Here is an 18282-nt window from a genome sequence, read left to right on the forward strand (position 1 = left end):
CTACTGTCTCCCAACCCCAGCCCTACTATTTTGCTTTTGTTTTTAATTATTAGGGACTTCCTTTCTGTAGAAACTCAGCAACAGAAACTGCTTCCGAACTCATTTTAGTGCACGTCAACAAATGTGTTTTGATTGCAAACTACAGGCTGAGTAAAGGGGGAACAGATCACAAGGTGCCCACATCCAGTAGAAAGCAAGTGTCCCTAGAACGAAGTCCAGAACCTGGGGCACTTTGGTGTATAGAGGTAGGGGAGATGAGGAGGAACCAGCATCAGAGACAGCTGAGGGGGAGTGACCAGTGAGTGGAGAAAAACGAAAAGGGTGTGGGTTTTGGAAGCCAGAAGGGGCAAGTGACCAACTATGTAAATGACCAACTGTGTAAAGTACGGCTGATGGGCTGAATAAGATAAAGACTTAGCCCTGACCATTTGATTGGTAGCATGGAGGTCACGGAGGTCTTTGGGGACATGACAAGAGCAGTTTCATGGAGATGAGGGAGGCTTGATGGAGTTGGTTCAAGTGAGAATGGGAAGAGGGAAATTGGAAACAGTGAGTACAGATAGTTCTTTCAAGGAGTTTTACTGTAAAGGGAAGAAAAAGGGCAGGGGAAGTGAAATGAGGTCAAGAGGTTTTGTTGGAGGGACAGGGAAATGGAGTTTATTTAGACCCCATGCAATGGCTAAATATGTGACTTTTGTAATGTCATGTATCTTTTTCAGTTAATTCCTTCAGTAACACGGGAACATTGTCGACGTAAGTTTTTTCTTCACACTCTTTCAAATGCTCCCTAATCCCAAATGATATTGTCAAGAAGAGTCTGCAAATCACTCTCGTTCTTTACATAGCTTAATTTGAATGTATTTGACAAAAATGACGCTGCATTTTTTTCATATTTGCTTTATTTTTGGCTAAAGTATTTTTAAAGTAAATTTCATCTCTACTTCAAATGCGTAGGACTTTTTTTCTAACATAACCACATATATAATCGTAATATAATAATACTACTGTTAAACCTAACAAAATTAATAGTGATTTCTTAATATCATATATAATACCCAGTCTGTATTCAGATACCCCCATTTCTCCCCAGTGTTGTTCTGTTCAAACCAAAGGTCTGCAGACTGCATGTGATTGTTGTGTTTTTTTGTGGTTTTTAAGTCATTTGTTTTTTGTGCCCATTGACTTGTTGATGAAACTAGTTCAATTGTTCTATAGAATGTTCTGCTTTCTGGATATATCTGGTAAATTAGGGTGTCTTTTAACTTGTTCTTCTTTCTCTTGTATTTCCGAAAAACTGGAATTGCATATAAAGGCTTGATCACTTACAGATTAAACATTTCGGGCAAGAATTTTTCATTCGTGGTGCTATGTGCTTCATACTGTCTCACTTCAGAAGGCAAAAATTGTCTAGGTGTCCCATTGGTAGTGATGCTGAGACTGATCTGGGTCAGGTGGTGACTGCCTCAATCAGGAGAGTTTTTTTGTTTTTGTTTTTAAAGAAAGGAGAAATAATAGCATACCTATATGCTGATGAGCATGATCTTGGAGAGAAAGATACCTATTGATGCGGAAGAAAAAAGGGGGATTTTTAAGAATGTCCTTAAGTAGACAAGAGTGTGTAGGATTTATGGAAAAATGTTGGATATTGCAAGTGTTGGATGCAGCCAATTAATTCATAGTAATGAGATCATTTGGGCATAAGTGCAGGTAAGGTGAGTAGCGGTGGTACAAAAGCATGCGTGTGGAAGTTCTACTCTGGTAGCTTCCTTTTTTTCTATGAGTAAGTAGCAAGTTCATCAGGCGAGGGTGAGGATAAGAGGAGTTTTTAGTGGGGAGGAAGCCATACAGTCCTCTAGGACAGTGGCAGATGAATTGACTGGAAAAGTAGCATATCATTGCTGTGGAGCATTAAGGAGCTATTTGCAGTTAGTGATCATGAACTTGAAGTGACATCATTAAGCATCGTTGCATGATTTTCTCTAGCCATGTTCAGCTGCCTGCTTGCAGGTGTGGAGTAGGACAGAGAGTTGGATTTAACCAGGATTGGGGTTTATCCAAACATGTGTGATGAGAGAGGTCAACTGAATGACTGACCGTGGAATTTAAGCTGGATAGGAAGGGAAAGGATGGCAGGGAGGAAGTGAGAGACAGTGGGAAGGTAGTAGGATCAAACACAGAAGACTGTTAGAGTTGGGTACTGGTTGGACTAAGCTGCAGAGATAGGAGTGGTGATTAGAGAAGGATGCCTGAAATCGAGGCATCCCTTGATGAGTATATTGAAGGGAGTATCCCTTGAAGGGAGTATATTTTTTGGAAATGACAAGATCAAAGCTATGACCTTGGGGGTGAGTTGCTGAGGTCACAGTCATTGGAGTTGACTAGAATAATTCTATAAGTGATTGTTAATGCCACCAAGAGTTATGACAGAAATAGTGTTGGAGAGAATTCTAGGGAGCCGGGAGCTAACATATTCAAGGAATGAGGAAGATTGTCCTGGGTGGAGGAGAAGATACAGCAGCAAGGTGGTCTGCACAGGGTTGCCACAAGGATGAAATGAGTGGGTGCACGTGGAGTTCCCAGCACTGAGCATGGGCTGAGCACGGGCTCAGCAAGTGTTCCTGGTTTTCATTCTGAGTCTATATGGCTCCAGAGAGCTGAGCTTAAACTGCTGGGTTTATTTTTACAGGGAGGTTGATTTCTTTTCATTTTAAGACCTTTCTAAGAGGCAGAGCTGCTCACATAGCCATGTGCAACCTGGGGAGGTGGTGAATTTCCTGTCACTCAGTGTACTCACCAGACGGAATGAATACCTGCCACGGTAGTGCTGTAAAGGGGACTCCGGCAATTGAAGGTGATGGGTGGGTAGGTGGTGGGGGTGATTCTGACAACTGAAGGACATGGGGATGGGAAGGAGTGGTGTCCGAGCTAGCCTCATTCTTTCGTTCAAACATGACTGAGCACTTCCCAGTTATGGCGCAGAGCCTGGCTGGATGCAGGGGACCAGAGATCAATCTTAAAGGTTGGGACAGACCTGCAAACGAGTAAGTGTCATGTGGTCTGATGAGAGCCAGCACAGGCACAGCAGAGCTGTGACGATCTCCGTGGGGGTCAAGAAAGCCTTCAGAGTCCAGGGGCACTTGAACTGGTATAGGAGGCTGAGTGGTCATGGCCCCGTGTGAACAGGGCAGGAAAGGACATTTCAAGCAGAAGGGACTCTACGTGCAGGGCTACAAAGGCATGAAAGAGCATGGGACATTTGGAGTGTCATGAGTGAGTTACTCTGGGCAAATTACTCATCACACCTGTCTCAGTCTCCCATTTGTAAAAATGGGGATAGTAGTGGTATCCACACAGTACGGGATGGCGAGGGGTAAATGAAGTGACGTGGATAATTTTTGTCACAGTTCCTATTGCAATCCCTTTGGGTGTATTATCTAACTTGATTATTTAAATAATCCCATGAGATAGGCTCTGTTATTATTATTCCCATTTTACAGTTAAAGAAACTGAGTCCTAGGGGGTTGAGTAGCTTGTCCAAGGTCATGTAACTGGGGAAAGGCAGAGTTTGGACTCTTGCCCAGCTCAGTCTAATTCCAGAGTTCTTACTCTTAACCCCTAAGCTATAGTCAGTGCTTTGAACATAGCTAGTATTAAATACCTGGTAGCTGTTATTGTCGTGAGTGCTAAAGTTTCTCCCCCAGAGAGTTGAGGATTCTGTTACCACTTGTGTAGCTGGTTGAAGATCACCACTGCTACTATCTCATGAGCAGCAGTGACTATTTTTGGAAGGCCCTCATCATCTACAACAGATGTAGATCAACAGTTATACCACTTGTTTCAATTGGTTGATTTTTGGAAATCAACAGTGGGGAGTGATTTTTAATCTCCTTAGAGGGCAAGTTGTTCCGAGCAGATGTGATGTGTGGGAGGAAGATACGGGTTTGCTGCACTCCTCTGATGTCTGTGCACTGAACCCTAATAAAAGTCTCACGCCCCAGCAGCTCATGCATTGAGGGAATGGCAGTGAAGCAGCATTTACAGGCAAGAGGCGGCATCCAAAGTGCCGATGACTGCCCAAAGTGTTCTCAGTGAGGGTGCTGAGAAAGAACGCTGTCCATCGATGGTGCCTGAGATAAGCATAGACCTCTTAAGGGCTGGCAACACTTCCCTCATTCATTCATTCAACCAATAGCTATTGAGTACCTGCCATATGCCAGACATGCATCTAGCCGCTGAGGGTAGTAGTGAAGAAAGGCCAACACTTACAGAGTTTACATTTTTGGTAGGAGGAGACAAATAGTAATCCTGCTTGCATCATCACAAACCCCCCTGCCTCAAAGGAAAGTTACATGACATGAAAAGAGGGATAGCTTTCAGAGACATTTTTTTTTTTTTTGGACTCTACCAGGAAGCTTCTAGGGAGCCAGTAGAAATTAATTTAACTTTTTAGGAAAGTAATCATGCCATAGAATTAAGAGCTCATGACTATGAACCAAGTTATTGTACTTCCAGGAGATAAAACTGAATAAATAATTCAAAGGGAGAAAAGGTTAATAATTAAGCTTCCAGCAGTAGGGAAATAATATGCTACATCCACCAGATAGAATATATACACAATGGTGTGTGAATTTAAGTAGTGACATGAAATAAAATGCTTAAAATATTATAACAAAAAAGTGAAACACAGAATGTTACCTGTACATATTTAGTCACATTGTGACTAAAAGTTATGCATGTCCAAATATCTAGAAAAAATGTACATGGTTGAGACCTGAAAACAGGTGTTGAGCAAACTGAGAAGAGATAAATTCTCATCTTTCAGTTTGACTTTCTTTATGTTGAGTAATTTAGGCAAAACTGTTGGGGATATTGAATTGGTTATAATATTACTTCTGTTTTATGTTTTAGTGTTTTGGCCATGAGGCATGCGGGATCTCAGCTTCCTGACCAGGGATTGAACCTGCACCCCCCTGCATTGGAAGGCGAAGTTCTGTCTGACCACAGGATCGCCAGGGAAGTCCCTTAACCGTAGATTTTTCACCATTATAAATCATTTTGAAACTGAAAGCTATTTTTCTTTTTGCACATGCATATTGCTTTATAAAACTCATTCTTTACTTCATGAATCTTCTTCCATTTCTCACCACAGCCGTGTAAGGTAAGGAATTATTTTACATATGAGGAAACTGAAATATATAACCTTTTCTCCCTTTGAATTATTTATTCAGTTTTTTTTTTTTTTCCTGGAAGTACAATAACTTGGTTCATAGTCATGAGCTCTTAATTAATTCTATGGCATGATTACTTTCTAAAAAAGTTAAATTAATTTCTACTGCTCTCTTGAAATATACCAACTTTATTACAATCTACCTGGCAATGAGTATTAATCATTTTGAAAACTGCTGGTTAATGTTAATTTTACAAACTAGTATCTTAATGTTCAGTTGCCTCTTTTGAGTTTCTCTCAACAGTAGTCATAATTTCATATGCTCATTAATTGTATTTTCTGTTTTGTGATTTGTCTGTTCATGTTGATTGCCTGTTCATTTCTAGAGGCTTTTACTGTTTGAACCGTTTGCACACCTTGAGTTTATCTTCCTTTTTACTACAGTAATTTTATTGTATACAAGTTGGAATTTTCATGCAACTGACTATTAAACTTTTCCTTTGTTATTTTTCTACATTCCATCAGAAAGAAGAGAGCTAACAAATATAAAGTTCTAGTTTTAGCTTTTAAAAATTATATTTTAATAACTTTTTTCCAACTCTAAGAGTAACACGTGTACACTTTAGAAATTTTGGAATATACAAAAAAATTATAAAAAAATGAAAACTCTCATTACTCCTTATTCTACCATCCAGGGTGTATTTTTTTTTTTTTTTGTCCTTTCTCTTTCTCACATGTGAATTCTAAAAAATGTATTTTTTTCTGAATTTCAGTTAACATTATACTGATAGAACTTTCATGTATCATTAAATATTCTTTGAAAATAATTTTTTTAAAGTTTGTTTAGAGTTCATTTGGGGATGAACTGAATCCTCTCTTCCCCAAATTGCTGTTTATGTATGCCCAAACCAGTGACTAAACAATCCTTTCTTCCCAGATTGGTCTGTGGTGCTTGCTCACGTTCTTATCTAGTATCGGACTATTTCTAGGCTCTCTGTGCTGTTTATGGACCCAGAGCACTGCACCTGTAATTGGCTTTTGTCTCTCTTTTTCTGAGCCCTTGGGGCTTCCAGGGCCCGCACTGGAGTCTAGCAGACGTCCCTGTCTGTCTTGTTAATCTTTAACTCTGCCCCTGCTGGAAAACGGCACTTAACTCATCTTTTTTTTTTTTTTTTCTCCTTTGTAGATGCTTTTTCATCATCCTGAGAAAAATGAGCCTTGGCCTCCAGACCCAATAAAGCAAACATTCCTCCCATGGGGAATAGTGCTGGTTCCTGAGGACCTGGAGGGCCTGCAGCCCCAGGGGGATTAGCCAGAAGCAGGTAAGGAACACCTGGAGGCGTGGGATAGGGAGGCAGCCCTGGGGTCCATTTTCTATTCGGGATCGGCAGGCAGAGTGCGCTGGTGAGAGCCACAGAGGGGCTGAAGGTCTGGCTACAGCTTTGCTGTTTTCTTCTTCTTTCTTTTTTTAGTCCTTAGTCAGTGAGGTGTGGAGATAAGTGATTTGCCTATTTTGCCTATTTCTATAAACTATAAATATAAGATTTAAAGTTATTCTGTAATTCAGTTTACCTTTTTAAAGCACCTACTATGGTCAAGCCCTGCATTTGCTACTGGGCATCCAGTGATGAGTAGCCTAGGGCGGGAGCCCTACCTTGGCTGGGACTTTTCTTTCTATTGGTTCAGTGTTGGCTTGTTCTCTGTAGGTGATAATGCGAGTTGTTACTTATTCTTCTAGACGCCTGGTGGGCTCGTAAGTGTTCGTTGATACGGGCCCATCAATTCAAGACCCCTTTATTGAATACCCACTGTGTTCCAGGCATGGTGCCGGGCACTGGAGTGTCAGAAATGAGCCAGGAGGAGTTTCCCTCTAGCAGGGGGTCAGCATGAAAAGCAAGCATTACTAAACAGGAGGGGCAAGCAGCAGGGAGCAAGAACAGTGCTGCTGTTCTCGCTGGGAGAGCAAGAAGGGGAGGTGGGCTGCACAGGAGGCCAGAAGCAGGAAGGTGATGCTGTCTGGTTGCCAGGCAAATGGACAAGGGGAGAGATTACAGCAGTGCAGAGCCCTAGAGGCTTAAGAAGGCAATCTGGGATGTGATTGGGAAATTAAAAACTTGGACTGATTTCCCAAAGAATCTGGGGAGAAATATTTACTACTCCTTTCCTTCAGTTTGGGCTTCTTAGATGAAACTTCTTCAAGTCCTGTCTCTCTAGAGCAGCTTGAGAGATGAGAGTGAAGCTCTAAGTGCCTATGATCAGAAGCTCCAGCCAGCTGGTAGACTTGGAACCTCAACAGAGGGTGGTGGTCAAGAGAATTGGGAGCCCTGACATGAGGTTTCACATGAGTGCCCTGAGGCACTCACGACAGAGCACTGGCCTTGAAGGCTGAGGCTTTCTTAAAGTTGTAAGACTGTGTTATGGTTGAAGGTTTGGGGAATTCTTCTTTCCTGGGAAACTCAACCTTGGAGAGTAGGTGCTGGCAGGCAGTCGAACACAAACCCTTAGGCTCCACCTCCTTAACTCCTGTCTTATTTCACTCATACACATAAAAGTTAAGTCCCAACTCCATCATTTCCAAATCACTCATGCAGCTTTGAAATTTATTTGTATTTACAAAACCGTAGTTTCTTCAGTTGTAAATGGAACTAATAAAATTTGCTATGCTCATCTCACAGGGTTATACTGGGTCTCATAAACCTAATTGCTGTGAAAGGGTTGCCTGACTGGTAAAACAGTACACATGAGTAGTGTCAGTGCTGATAGTGAGGGTGTTTATTCTGTGACTTTCCAGCAGTTGTGTCACTAGAGATCCTGATTTCTGAGTCCTAGTTGGTCAACACTGACTATTCACTGTGCTTTTTCACAATGCCTGTTCTTTAGTCCAACGACCATGGACTTTTAGTCAGATAGACCTGGGTTGGAATCCTGGTTCTAGCACTGATTAGCTATTGACTTCGGAGAAGCCCTGTATCCTTGCTAAGCCTGTTTCCTCATTTTCTCAAGAGGGGTTGTTAATACCTATCCCATAGTGGTATAGTAAAAATTAAATGAGATAAAGCAGGTAAAGTGCCTACCATATAGTAGGTGCTTCTCCAATGCTACTTTCCCTTCTTTTCTAGTTTTTCCTCAGCTGTCTTAGTGTCCTATGATTAGCTGTGTTGGGTGTCTGGGGAAATTGAATTGCTTAGTTTTCTGATGATGCAACAAGCGCCTCCCCCATTTCACGATCTCATGTTTGAATTCTCCCTCTGTGTACATTTCATCACTTCCAAAACTTTGGCGGCCCAAGGTAAGCACCCATCCTCCCTAGAGTCACTGGTTCCTGAGGTCTGTGGTGGTAGGAAGCACTGTTTGGTGCTTAAATTAGAGTCTCAGTGAGGTGGGATCAAGATGGTGGAGTAGGAGGACCCTGAGCTCACCTCCTCCCACAGACACAGCAAAACTACAACTACATATAGAACAACTTTCTCTGAGAATGACCTGAAGACTAGCAGAATAGCTCTTATACGATTAAGGATATAAAGAAAAAAACACATCAAGGTGGGTAGGAGGGGGTAGAGACACGATCCAGTCAGGACCCACACCTCTGGCAAGTGACCCACAGAGGAAGAGGATATCACAAACTTGGAGGTCCTTCCTAAGAGCAAAGGGTTCAAGCCCCACATTGGGGGCCCCAGCCCTGGGGACCAGCATCAGGAAGATAAGTCCCCTTAACAGGTTTTCAAACTTATGACTGGGCGAGCTGGAGGGCTATAGGAAACTGAGACTATGCTCTTTTTTTTTTTTTTTAATGAAAGACCTGATTTCATAGTTTCTTTTTTTTAAAATTAATTAATTAATTAATTAATTAATTTTTGGCTGTGTTGGGTCTTCGTTTCTGTGCAAGGGCTTTCTCTAGTTGCGGCAAGCAGGGGCCACTCTTCATTGCAGTGCGCAGGCCTTTCACTGTTGCGGCCTCTCTTGTTGCGGGGCACAGGCTCCAGATGCGCAGGCTCAGTAGTTGTGGCTCATGGGCCTAGTTGCTCCGTGGCATGTGGGATCTTCCCAGACCAGGGCTCGAACCTGCGTCCCCTGCACAGGCAGGCAGACTCTCAACCACTGCACCACCAGGGAAGCCCGAGACTATGCTCTTAAAGAGCTTGTGCACAAACTTACTTGCTCCCAGTCCCAGTGCAGAGGCAGTGGATTGAAAAGCACTTGACATTCTAGCCAGCCAGCCAAGACCACACCAGCACACCCCAGCCTACCCTTCAGCCTGTACGTGGCTCCTCCAACTGTCCCCCATTTGCCGAGGTAGCAGCCCCTGGTGCACCCTGGGAGAAGTCCTGACCCACACCAGGCTGTAACTCTAGCCCCTGCAGTTCCAGCACTTCCCAAGATGGCGGCCGCTGGTGCATCCTGGGGACAGAGTAATATGTTCCAAATGAAAAACAAAATAAAACCCCAGAAAAACAAAACAAAACAATGAAACTGACATAAGTAATTGTAATTTACCTCATACACCATACAGAGTTCAAAGCAAGGGTCATAAATATGCTCACCAAACTCAGGAGAAGAATAGAGGAATATGAGAGCTTCAACAAAGAATTAGAAAATATAAAAAATAACCAGTCACAGATGAAGAATACAATAACTGAAATGAAAAAAATACACTAGAGGGAATCAGCAGCAGATTAGGTGATACAGAACACGTAAGTGACCTGGAAGACAGAAGAGTGGAAATCACCCAGTCAGAGCATCAAAAAGAAAAAAGAATTTAAAAAATTGAGAATTGTTTACTGTAGCTCCGGGACAACATCAAGCATACTAACATTTGCATTATAGGGGTCCCAGAAGGATAAGAGAGGTAGAAGGGGTAGAAAAAAAACCATATTTGATGAAATAATGGCTGAAAACTTTACTGACCTGGGGAAAGAAACAGATATCCAGGTCCAGGAAGCATAGAGTCCCAAACAAAATGAACCCAAAAAGATCCATATCACAACATATATTTTTTTCACACTGCAATAGAGATTTATTACTTTTTTAAATTTTTAATTGAAATATAGTTGAAACTAATACAATATTGTAAATCAAGTGTATAGCAAAGTGATTTAGTTAATTTTTTTCAGATTTTATTCCATTATAGGTTACATATCAAGAGGTCATAATTAAAAGGGAAAAATTAAAGACAAAGAGAGAATTTTGAAGGCAGCAAGAGGAAAACAAAGAGTAACATACAAGGGAACCCCCTTAATGCTATCAACTGATTTTTCAGCAGAAACTTTGCAGGCTAGAAGGGAGTGGCATGATATATGTAAAGTGCTGAAAGAAAAAACCCTACAACCAAAGATACTCTACCCAGCAAGGTTGTCATTCAGAATTGGAGAAGAGATAAAGAGTTTCCCAGACAAACAAAAATCTAAAAGGGGTCATCACCACTAAACTGGCCTTACAAGGTATGTTAAGTGAACACCTTCTTTAAGTGAAAAAGTAAGGTTATAGCAAGAAATAAAAAAATATATGAAGGAAGAAAATCTCACTGGTAAAGGCAATATATGGAAAAGGCAATGGATCAACTACTTGAAAATCTAGTATAAAAGTTAAAAGACAAAATTTGTAAAATCAACTGTAACTGCAATAATAGTTAAGGGATACACAAAAGATGTAAAATATGATGTCAAAAATATGAAATATTGGACCATAAAAAACATAGAGCTTTTAGAATATATTGAAAATTAAACGACTACCAGATTAAAACAAATCTATATCTATGTATCTATATGTATATAAATATATGTGAACTTCATGGTAACCATAAAACAAAACTTACAATAGATACACACACACACACACACCACACACACACATGAAAAAAAAAGAGAGAGGAAAAAAAAGAAACAGCACCAAAGAAAAGCATCAAACCACAAGAGAAGAGACTAAAAGAAGAAGAAAAGAACAGAGAAGAACTACAAAAACAACTTGGAACAATAACAATGGAACAGTAACAATGGAAATAAGTACACACCTATCAATAATCACTTTAAGTGTAAATGGACTAAATACCTCAATCAAAAGACATAGGGAAGCCAAATGGATTTTTAAAAAAAGCCCTATATATGCTGCCTACAAGAGACTCACTTCAGAACTAAAGACACACAGACCGAAAATGAAAGGATGGAAAACAATATTCCATGCAAAAGGAAATGGAAAGAAATCTGGGGTAGCAATACTCATATCAGACAAAATAGACTTTAAAACAAAAATTATAACAAAAGACAAAGAAAGGCATTACATAATGATAAAGGGGTCAGTCTAAGAAGAGGACATAACATTTGTAAAGATAAGAACACCTGTATTTTTAAAGCAAATATCAATAAGCATAAAGGGAGAAATTGACAGTAACACAATAATAGTAGGGGGCTTTAATACCCCACTTACATCAATGGATAGATTATCCAGATAGAGAATCAATAAAGAAACATTGGCCTTAAAACACATTAGACCAAACGGGCTTAATAGATATCAATAGAACATTCCATCCCAAAACAGCAGAATACACATTCTTTTAAAGTGCACATGGAACATTCTCCAGGATAGATTACATGCTAGTCCACAGAACAAATTTCAATGAATTTAAGAAGACTGAAATCATATCAAACATCTTTTCAAACAGTGGTATGAAACTGGAAATCAATTGCAGCAAGAAGACTGGAAAAACACAAATATGTAAAGACTGAACAAGATGCTACTAAAAACCAATGGGTCAATGAAGAAATCAAAGAAGAAATAAAAAGGTACCTTGAGATGAGTGTCAATAGAAACATAATAATCCAAAATCTATGGGATGCAGCAAAAGGAGTTCTAAGAGGGAAGTTTATAGTGATACAGGCATACCTCAAGAAATAAGAAACATCTCAAGTAAACAACCTAACTTTACACCCGGAGGAATTACAAAAAGAAGAAAAAACAAAGCTCAAGGTTAGTAGAAGGAAGGAAATAATAAAGATCAGAGGAAAAGTAAATGAAATAGAGACTCAAAAATCATAGAAATGATCAATGAAACTAAGAGCTGGTCCTTTGAAAAGATAAATATAATTGACAAAACTTGAGCTAGGCTTATTAAGAAAAAAGAGAGAGGGCCCAACTGAATAAAATCAGAAATGATAGACAAGTTACAACCAATATCACAAATACAAACAATCAGAATACTTTGAACAATTATATACCAACAAATTGGACAACCTATAGGAGATGTATAAATTCCTAGAAACATATAGTATTCCAAGACTGAATCACGAAGAAATAGAAAATCTGAACAGTTCAATTTCTAGCAAGGAAATTGAATCAGAAATCAATCAAACAAACAAAAAAACCCCCAAAAAACCCAACAAACAGAAGTTCAGGACCAGACAGCTTCACAGGGGAATTACCAAACATTTAAAGAAGAGTTAATACCTATCCTTCTCAAACTATGCAAAAAAAAAAAAAAAAAAAAATAGAAGAGGAGGGAACACTTCCAAATTCCTTCTATGAGGCCAACTTTACCCTGATACACAAACCAAAAAAGACACTACAAAAAAAGAAAAATACAGGCCAATATCCCTGATGCATAGATGCAAAAGTCTTCTTCAAAGTATTAGAAGCCAAATTTAACAATACATTAGAAGAATCATACATCATGATCTAGTGAGATTTATTCCAGGGATTCAAGTATGGTTCAATATCCACAAATCAATGTGATACACCACATGAACAAAATGAAGGCTAAAAATCACATGATTATCTCAATAGATGCAGAAAAAGCATTTGACAAAATTTAACATCCATTCATGATAAAAACTCTCAACAAAGTGGGTATAGAGGGAGCATACCATTTATAATAATAATTATTATTATGATAAAGGCCATTTATGACAAACCCACAGCTAATATCATACTCAACAGTGAAAAGCTGAAAGCATTTCCTCTGTGATCCCCACTCTCATCTCTTTTATTCAGCATAGTACTGGAAGTTTTAGCCACTGCAATCAGAAAAGGAAAAGAAATAAAAGGAATCTAAATTGGAGGGGAAGAAGTAAAACTATCACTATTGGCAGGTGACATGATTTTATGTATAGGAAACCCTAAAGATGCCACCAAAAAACTTAGAACTAATCAATGAGTTCAGTAAAGTTGCAGGCTACAAAATTAATATACAGAAATTTCTTGCATTTCTATACACTAATAATAAATTATCAGAAAGAGAAATCAAGAAAAGAATCCCACTTACAATCATATCACAAGAATAAAATACCTAGGAATAAATTTAACTAAAAGGGTGAAGACCTATACTCTGAAAACTATGACATTGATAAAAGAAATTGAAGACAGCACAAACAAATGGAAAGATATATTGTGCTTGCTCATGGATCAGAAGAATTAATATTGTTAAAATGTCCATGCTACCCAAAGCAATCTACAGATTCAATGTAATCCTTATCAGAATACCCATGACATTTTTCACATATCTAGGACAAGTAATCCTAAAATTTGTATTGAACCACAAAAGAACCCAAATAGCCAAAATAATTTTGAGAAAGAACATAGCTGGAGGTGGTAGGCTCCCTGACTTCAAACTATACTACAAAGCTGCAGTAATCAAAACAGTATGGTACTGGCAAAAAAAAAAAAATCAGACACATAGATCAATGGAACAGAATTGAGAGACTGAAATAAACCCACGCACATATGGTCAGTTAATCTCAGACAAAGAAGACAAGTGCTCACTATCACTAAACATCAGGGAAATGCAAATCAAAACCACAATGAGATAGCACCTCACACCTGTCAGAATGGCTATCATCAAAAGGACAGGAAATAAGTGTTGGCAAGGATGTGGAAAAAGGAAACCCTTGTACACTATTGGTGGGGATGTAAATTTGTGCATCCACTACAGAAAACAGTATGGAGTTTTCTTAAAAAATTAAAAATAGGGCCACCATACAGTCCAGCAATTCCACTCCTGGGTATTTATCCTAGAAGACAAAAACACTAATTCAAAAGATTTATGCACTCCAATGTTCACTGCAGAATTATTTATAATTTGCAATTGCCAAGATATGGAAGCATCCTGAGTGAATGGATAAAGAATATGTGATATATACATACATATATACACACAATGAATATTACTCAGCCATAAAAAAGAATGAAATCTTGCATTTTCAGATATGGATGGGCCTAAGGGATATTATGCTAAGTGAAATAAGTCAGACAGAGAAAGACAAATACTGTATGTTTTCACGTATATGTGGAATCTAAAAAACCAACCAAACAAAACAGAAACAGACTCACAGATACAGAGAACAATCTAGTGGTTGCCAGAGGGAAGGGCAATGGGGGGGATGGGAGAAATAGGTAAAGGATATTTGAGGTACAAATTACCAGTTATAAAATAAATAAGTCACAGGGATGTAATGTACTGCACAGAGATTATAGTCAATAATATTGTAATGGTGGTACATAATCTATAAAAATATTGAATCACTATGTTTCACACCTGTAACTAATATTATAACTGAACTATACTTCAATTATAATTATACTTTAGTTATACTTGATGAAAGACCTGATGTTCAGGTTGATGAGCCATGGCCAGTGCTCCACTCCGCCATCGTTTGCTGTCCCACATTGCCTCAATGTGGCCCTCATGCCTAGGGGCTGCTCTAACCTTCTGTGCCTTTACATTTACCTAGTTCAAAGCCCATGAACACCATTCTCGTTTGGTCTTCCCAGCACTCAGCGAATGAGACAGGGCAGAGATGGTTACTACACAGAAACTTAGGTACAGAGAGGTTAAGAGGCTTGCCTAGGGTCACCAAGAATGGGGACAAGAAGCCAGGTTTTGTGATACCCAGTTCAGTACTCCTACCACCTTATCCTTGATATGCTTAGGAGCAGGCTTCATTGAAATGGACTATAGATTCTTTCTTTTTCCTGAATTTTTTTTTAATTGAAGTATAGTTGATTTACAATGTTGTATTAATTACTGTTGTATAGATTCCTAATCAGTTAGCAAAACCCTGGGGGTGATTGCTTAGACTCATTACGGTAAATAAACCTAGATACTTGGGAAGAATTTAATGTTTTCCAGAAGATACAGACATTGTTTGAGTTCAGAGTACTTCCATTTTCCGTTCAGTTTCACAATAAATTCTGGGAAAACTAAGTAGGTCTTTACCCAGATACAAAGGGGCCTATTCAGGCTCTATTTGCTTAGTGAAATTTTCCAGAACTTCCAGCAGTTCTGTACATGATACAGTGAAAGGGTCATGGATTTAGGGAATCAAGTGCACTTGGATTTGAATCTCAATTCTACTGTTCACTCAGCTCTATGATCCTAGGCATTTCTCTTAATTTCTCAGAGCCTCAGGTGACTTATCTATAAAAATCGAGATTATAGCACCTTCATGGGTGGTAATGGTCAGGGCCTTTCTGCACAGCTCAGGAGATGCCCTTCATATTAGATTATTATAAACACAGTGCGAACTGAAGTTGTACATCACAGTGCCCCCGGTTTATGATGAAATTGAATGAAATAACCTCTTGTGTGCTTAATGCATTTTTGTTTTCATTTCCTTAATTGGTCACTTATCTGCTATTTTACCAGGAGTTCCCATCTTCCACCGTGAGGTGAGTCAGTTTTCTGCCACTTGCTAGTACTCATGCAGAACTCCATAAACCTGAATGTTATATTGTGAAGCTGAACCTTGGCTTTCTTCTCATGCAGGAGTCTAGCACCAGAGCCCTTAGAGCAGTGGTCCCTGACCTTTTTGGCACCAGGGACTGGTTTCGTGGAAGACAATTTTTCCATGGATGGGAGGGGGAGGGCGGGGTGTTGGGGGATGTTTGGTTCAGGCGGTAATGCGAGCCACGGGGAGCGATGGGGAGATGAAGTTTCGCTCGCTTGCCCGCCACTCACCTCCTGCTGTGTGGCCGGTTCCTAGTAGCGGTCCTCGGCCCGGGGGTTGGGGACCCCTGCCTTAGAGAGATGCATCACAAACCTATGACACTGTCTATGGCAAGAGGTCTCTTTCTGGCAATTTTAAAAGGAGGCTGGGCCTTTTCAGGGAGTTTGGCTTCTTGTGATGTAGACCCCTCAGCCTGCTCTGCCTTTTTCTTTTAGTTTTTCAAGCATGTATGCCTTCCTTGAACAAATAGTGTAAGGCCCTACAAACCGAATGTGTAAAATGTGATTCCTGACCTCAAGAAGCTCAGAGAGCAGTCGGGAAGCTAGACCAAGACAACAGGAAACTAAGATTCAGCAAGTACAAAGGAGTGGTGGGAGAGTCCATAACGTGCTCACGGCTCGGAGAGGAAGACAGGAGTGTCTGAGCACTACTTTCTACACTTCAAGCCCAAACTGAGGGTGATTTTTTTTTTTTTTTAAGACTTGCTGAAGGTTGCAGACCTGGTGGGAGATAGACCTGGGCTCGAATTCAATTCTTGTCACTCTAAAGCCATTGCTCAGCCCGTCATTACTTTTAGATATTCTTTACATCATTTTCTGCCTTTTCTCACTTTTTTTTTTTAGGCCTGTTTTCCTGCTCAGGACAGCGTGGCTTCCTTGAACATGTCTTTCATTATGATTCACACTAACTTGAAGAAAAAATTCAGCTGCTGTGTGCTGGTCTTTCTCCTGTTTGCAATCATCTGTGTATGGAAGGAAAAGAAGAAAGGGAGTTACTATGAGTCCCTTAAACTGCAAACCAAGGAATTCCAGGTGTTGAGGTCTGGTTCCCAATCTGTGTCTTCAAGTGGCACCCACAGCCCCCAGAGCGGCAGCCGGGCCCTCAGTGGTCCCAAGGCCAAGCCGGAGGCTACCTTCCAGGTGTGGAACAAGGACAGCTCCACCAAAAACCTTACCCCCAGGCTGCAGAAGATCTGGAAGAATTATCTGAGCATGAACAAGTACAAAGTGTCCTACAAGGGGCCAGGGCCTGGTGTTAAGTGTGGTGCAGAGGCCCTGCTTTGCCGCCTTCGGGACCACGTGAACGCTTCAATGGTAGAGGCCACAGATTTTCCCTTCAACACCTCTGAATGGGAGGGTTACCTGCCTCAGGAGAACATTAGGACCAAGGCTGGGCCGTGGGGCAGGTGTGCTGTCGTCTCATCAGCGGGATCTCTGAAGTCCTCCCAACTGGGTCAAGAAATAGGTGGGTTCTGGGCTGTTAAGACTGTTGTCTGAGCAGCCAGTGCTCACTCATTTGGAGCATCTGGGCATGTGGACAGTACTGGAGGCTAGGAGTCCCAGTATGGCTCCATGCGCTGGTGGAACGGGCCCAGATCAGTGTTTCTCAACCGTCCTTCATGAGTCAGAGGTGGCATGGGGGCAGTGGAGAGGGTGGGGATCCAGTCTTCCAGCACCTTTATCAACTAGAATGGCTTTATTTTGATCTGTCTTAAATATTGGTGTTCTACAGAAGATTTTGTTTGAAAAGAAAGTTCCACTGCTACCAATAAGCAAAACACTATATTGACATTTAAAAATATTTAAAGCATAGATCTCTACTTTTCCTTCAGGTCCTGAAATTCTGTAATTTACTGATTAATTAGCGACTAATTGTCTCTTTTGGCCTCAACTACCTGGGTAATTTTTAGTTTTTCTCTTTGAAAAGAATTAATTGGGGACTCTGGACCAACTTCAGGAGGTCCATGAATCCCTAAAATCATGTGCAAAAATATGTGCTGATTAGGAGTGTATAACATGTGTGTATATGTGTAAATCAGTCTGCATTTTTCCAAAGAGAGAGTCCATAGCTTTCAGTTGTGACCCCAAAAAAGGTTAAAAAATCACTGGTCAGGATATATCAATTTGCTTTTCTTGAAATTCTTCACAGTTAATAAAGATTTAGGGATAAATTAGGAGCTTGGGATTAACATATACACAGTATTATATATAAAACAGATAGCCAACAAGGACCTCCTGTATAGCACAGGGAACTATACTAAATATTTTGTAATAACCTCTAAGGGAAAAGAATATGAAAAAGATTCACTGAATCACTGTGAAATATGGATTTGCCTAAAGCTCCTTAGTTCCCTTATTTTGAGAGAATGTGTTTTCCATGATTGCGAAATGAATCAGGCTAAAG

The 18282-nt window shown here is 40.1% G+C and overlaps 1 protein-coding gene across 1 annotated transcript in view; it reads left to right on the forward strand.

The window, feature by feature from the left end:
- ST6GAL1 (ST6 beta-galactoside alpha-2,6-sialyltransferase 1) overlaps positions 1-18282 on the forward strand; it is a 135521-nt gene that overhangs the window by 87983 nt on the left and 29256 nt on the right. Inside the window, exons 4-6 of the mRNA XM_059920747.1 lie at positions 4909-5158; positions 6354-6489; positions 16722-17343. Coding sequence (XP_059776730.1) covers positions 16761-17343 — 583 coding nt within the window. The 5' untranslated portion in view covers positions 4909-5158; positions 6354-6489; positions 16722-16760. The remainder of the gene's footprint in view (positions 1-4908; positions 5159-6353; positions 6490-16721; positions 17344-18282) is intronic.

This window comes from Balaenoptera ricei, chromosome 4, assembly GCF_028023285.1.
Source record: "Balaenoptera ricei isolate mBalRic1 chromosome 4, mBalRic1.hap2, whole genome shotgun sequence".
Lineage (NCBI taxonomy): Eukaryota > Metazoa > Chordata > Mammalia > Artiodactyla > Balaenopteridae > Balaenoptera > Balaenoptera ricei.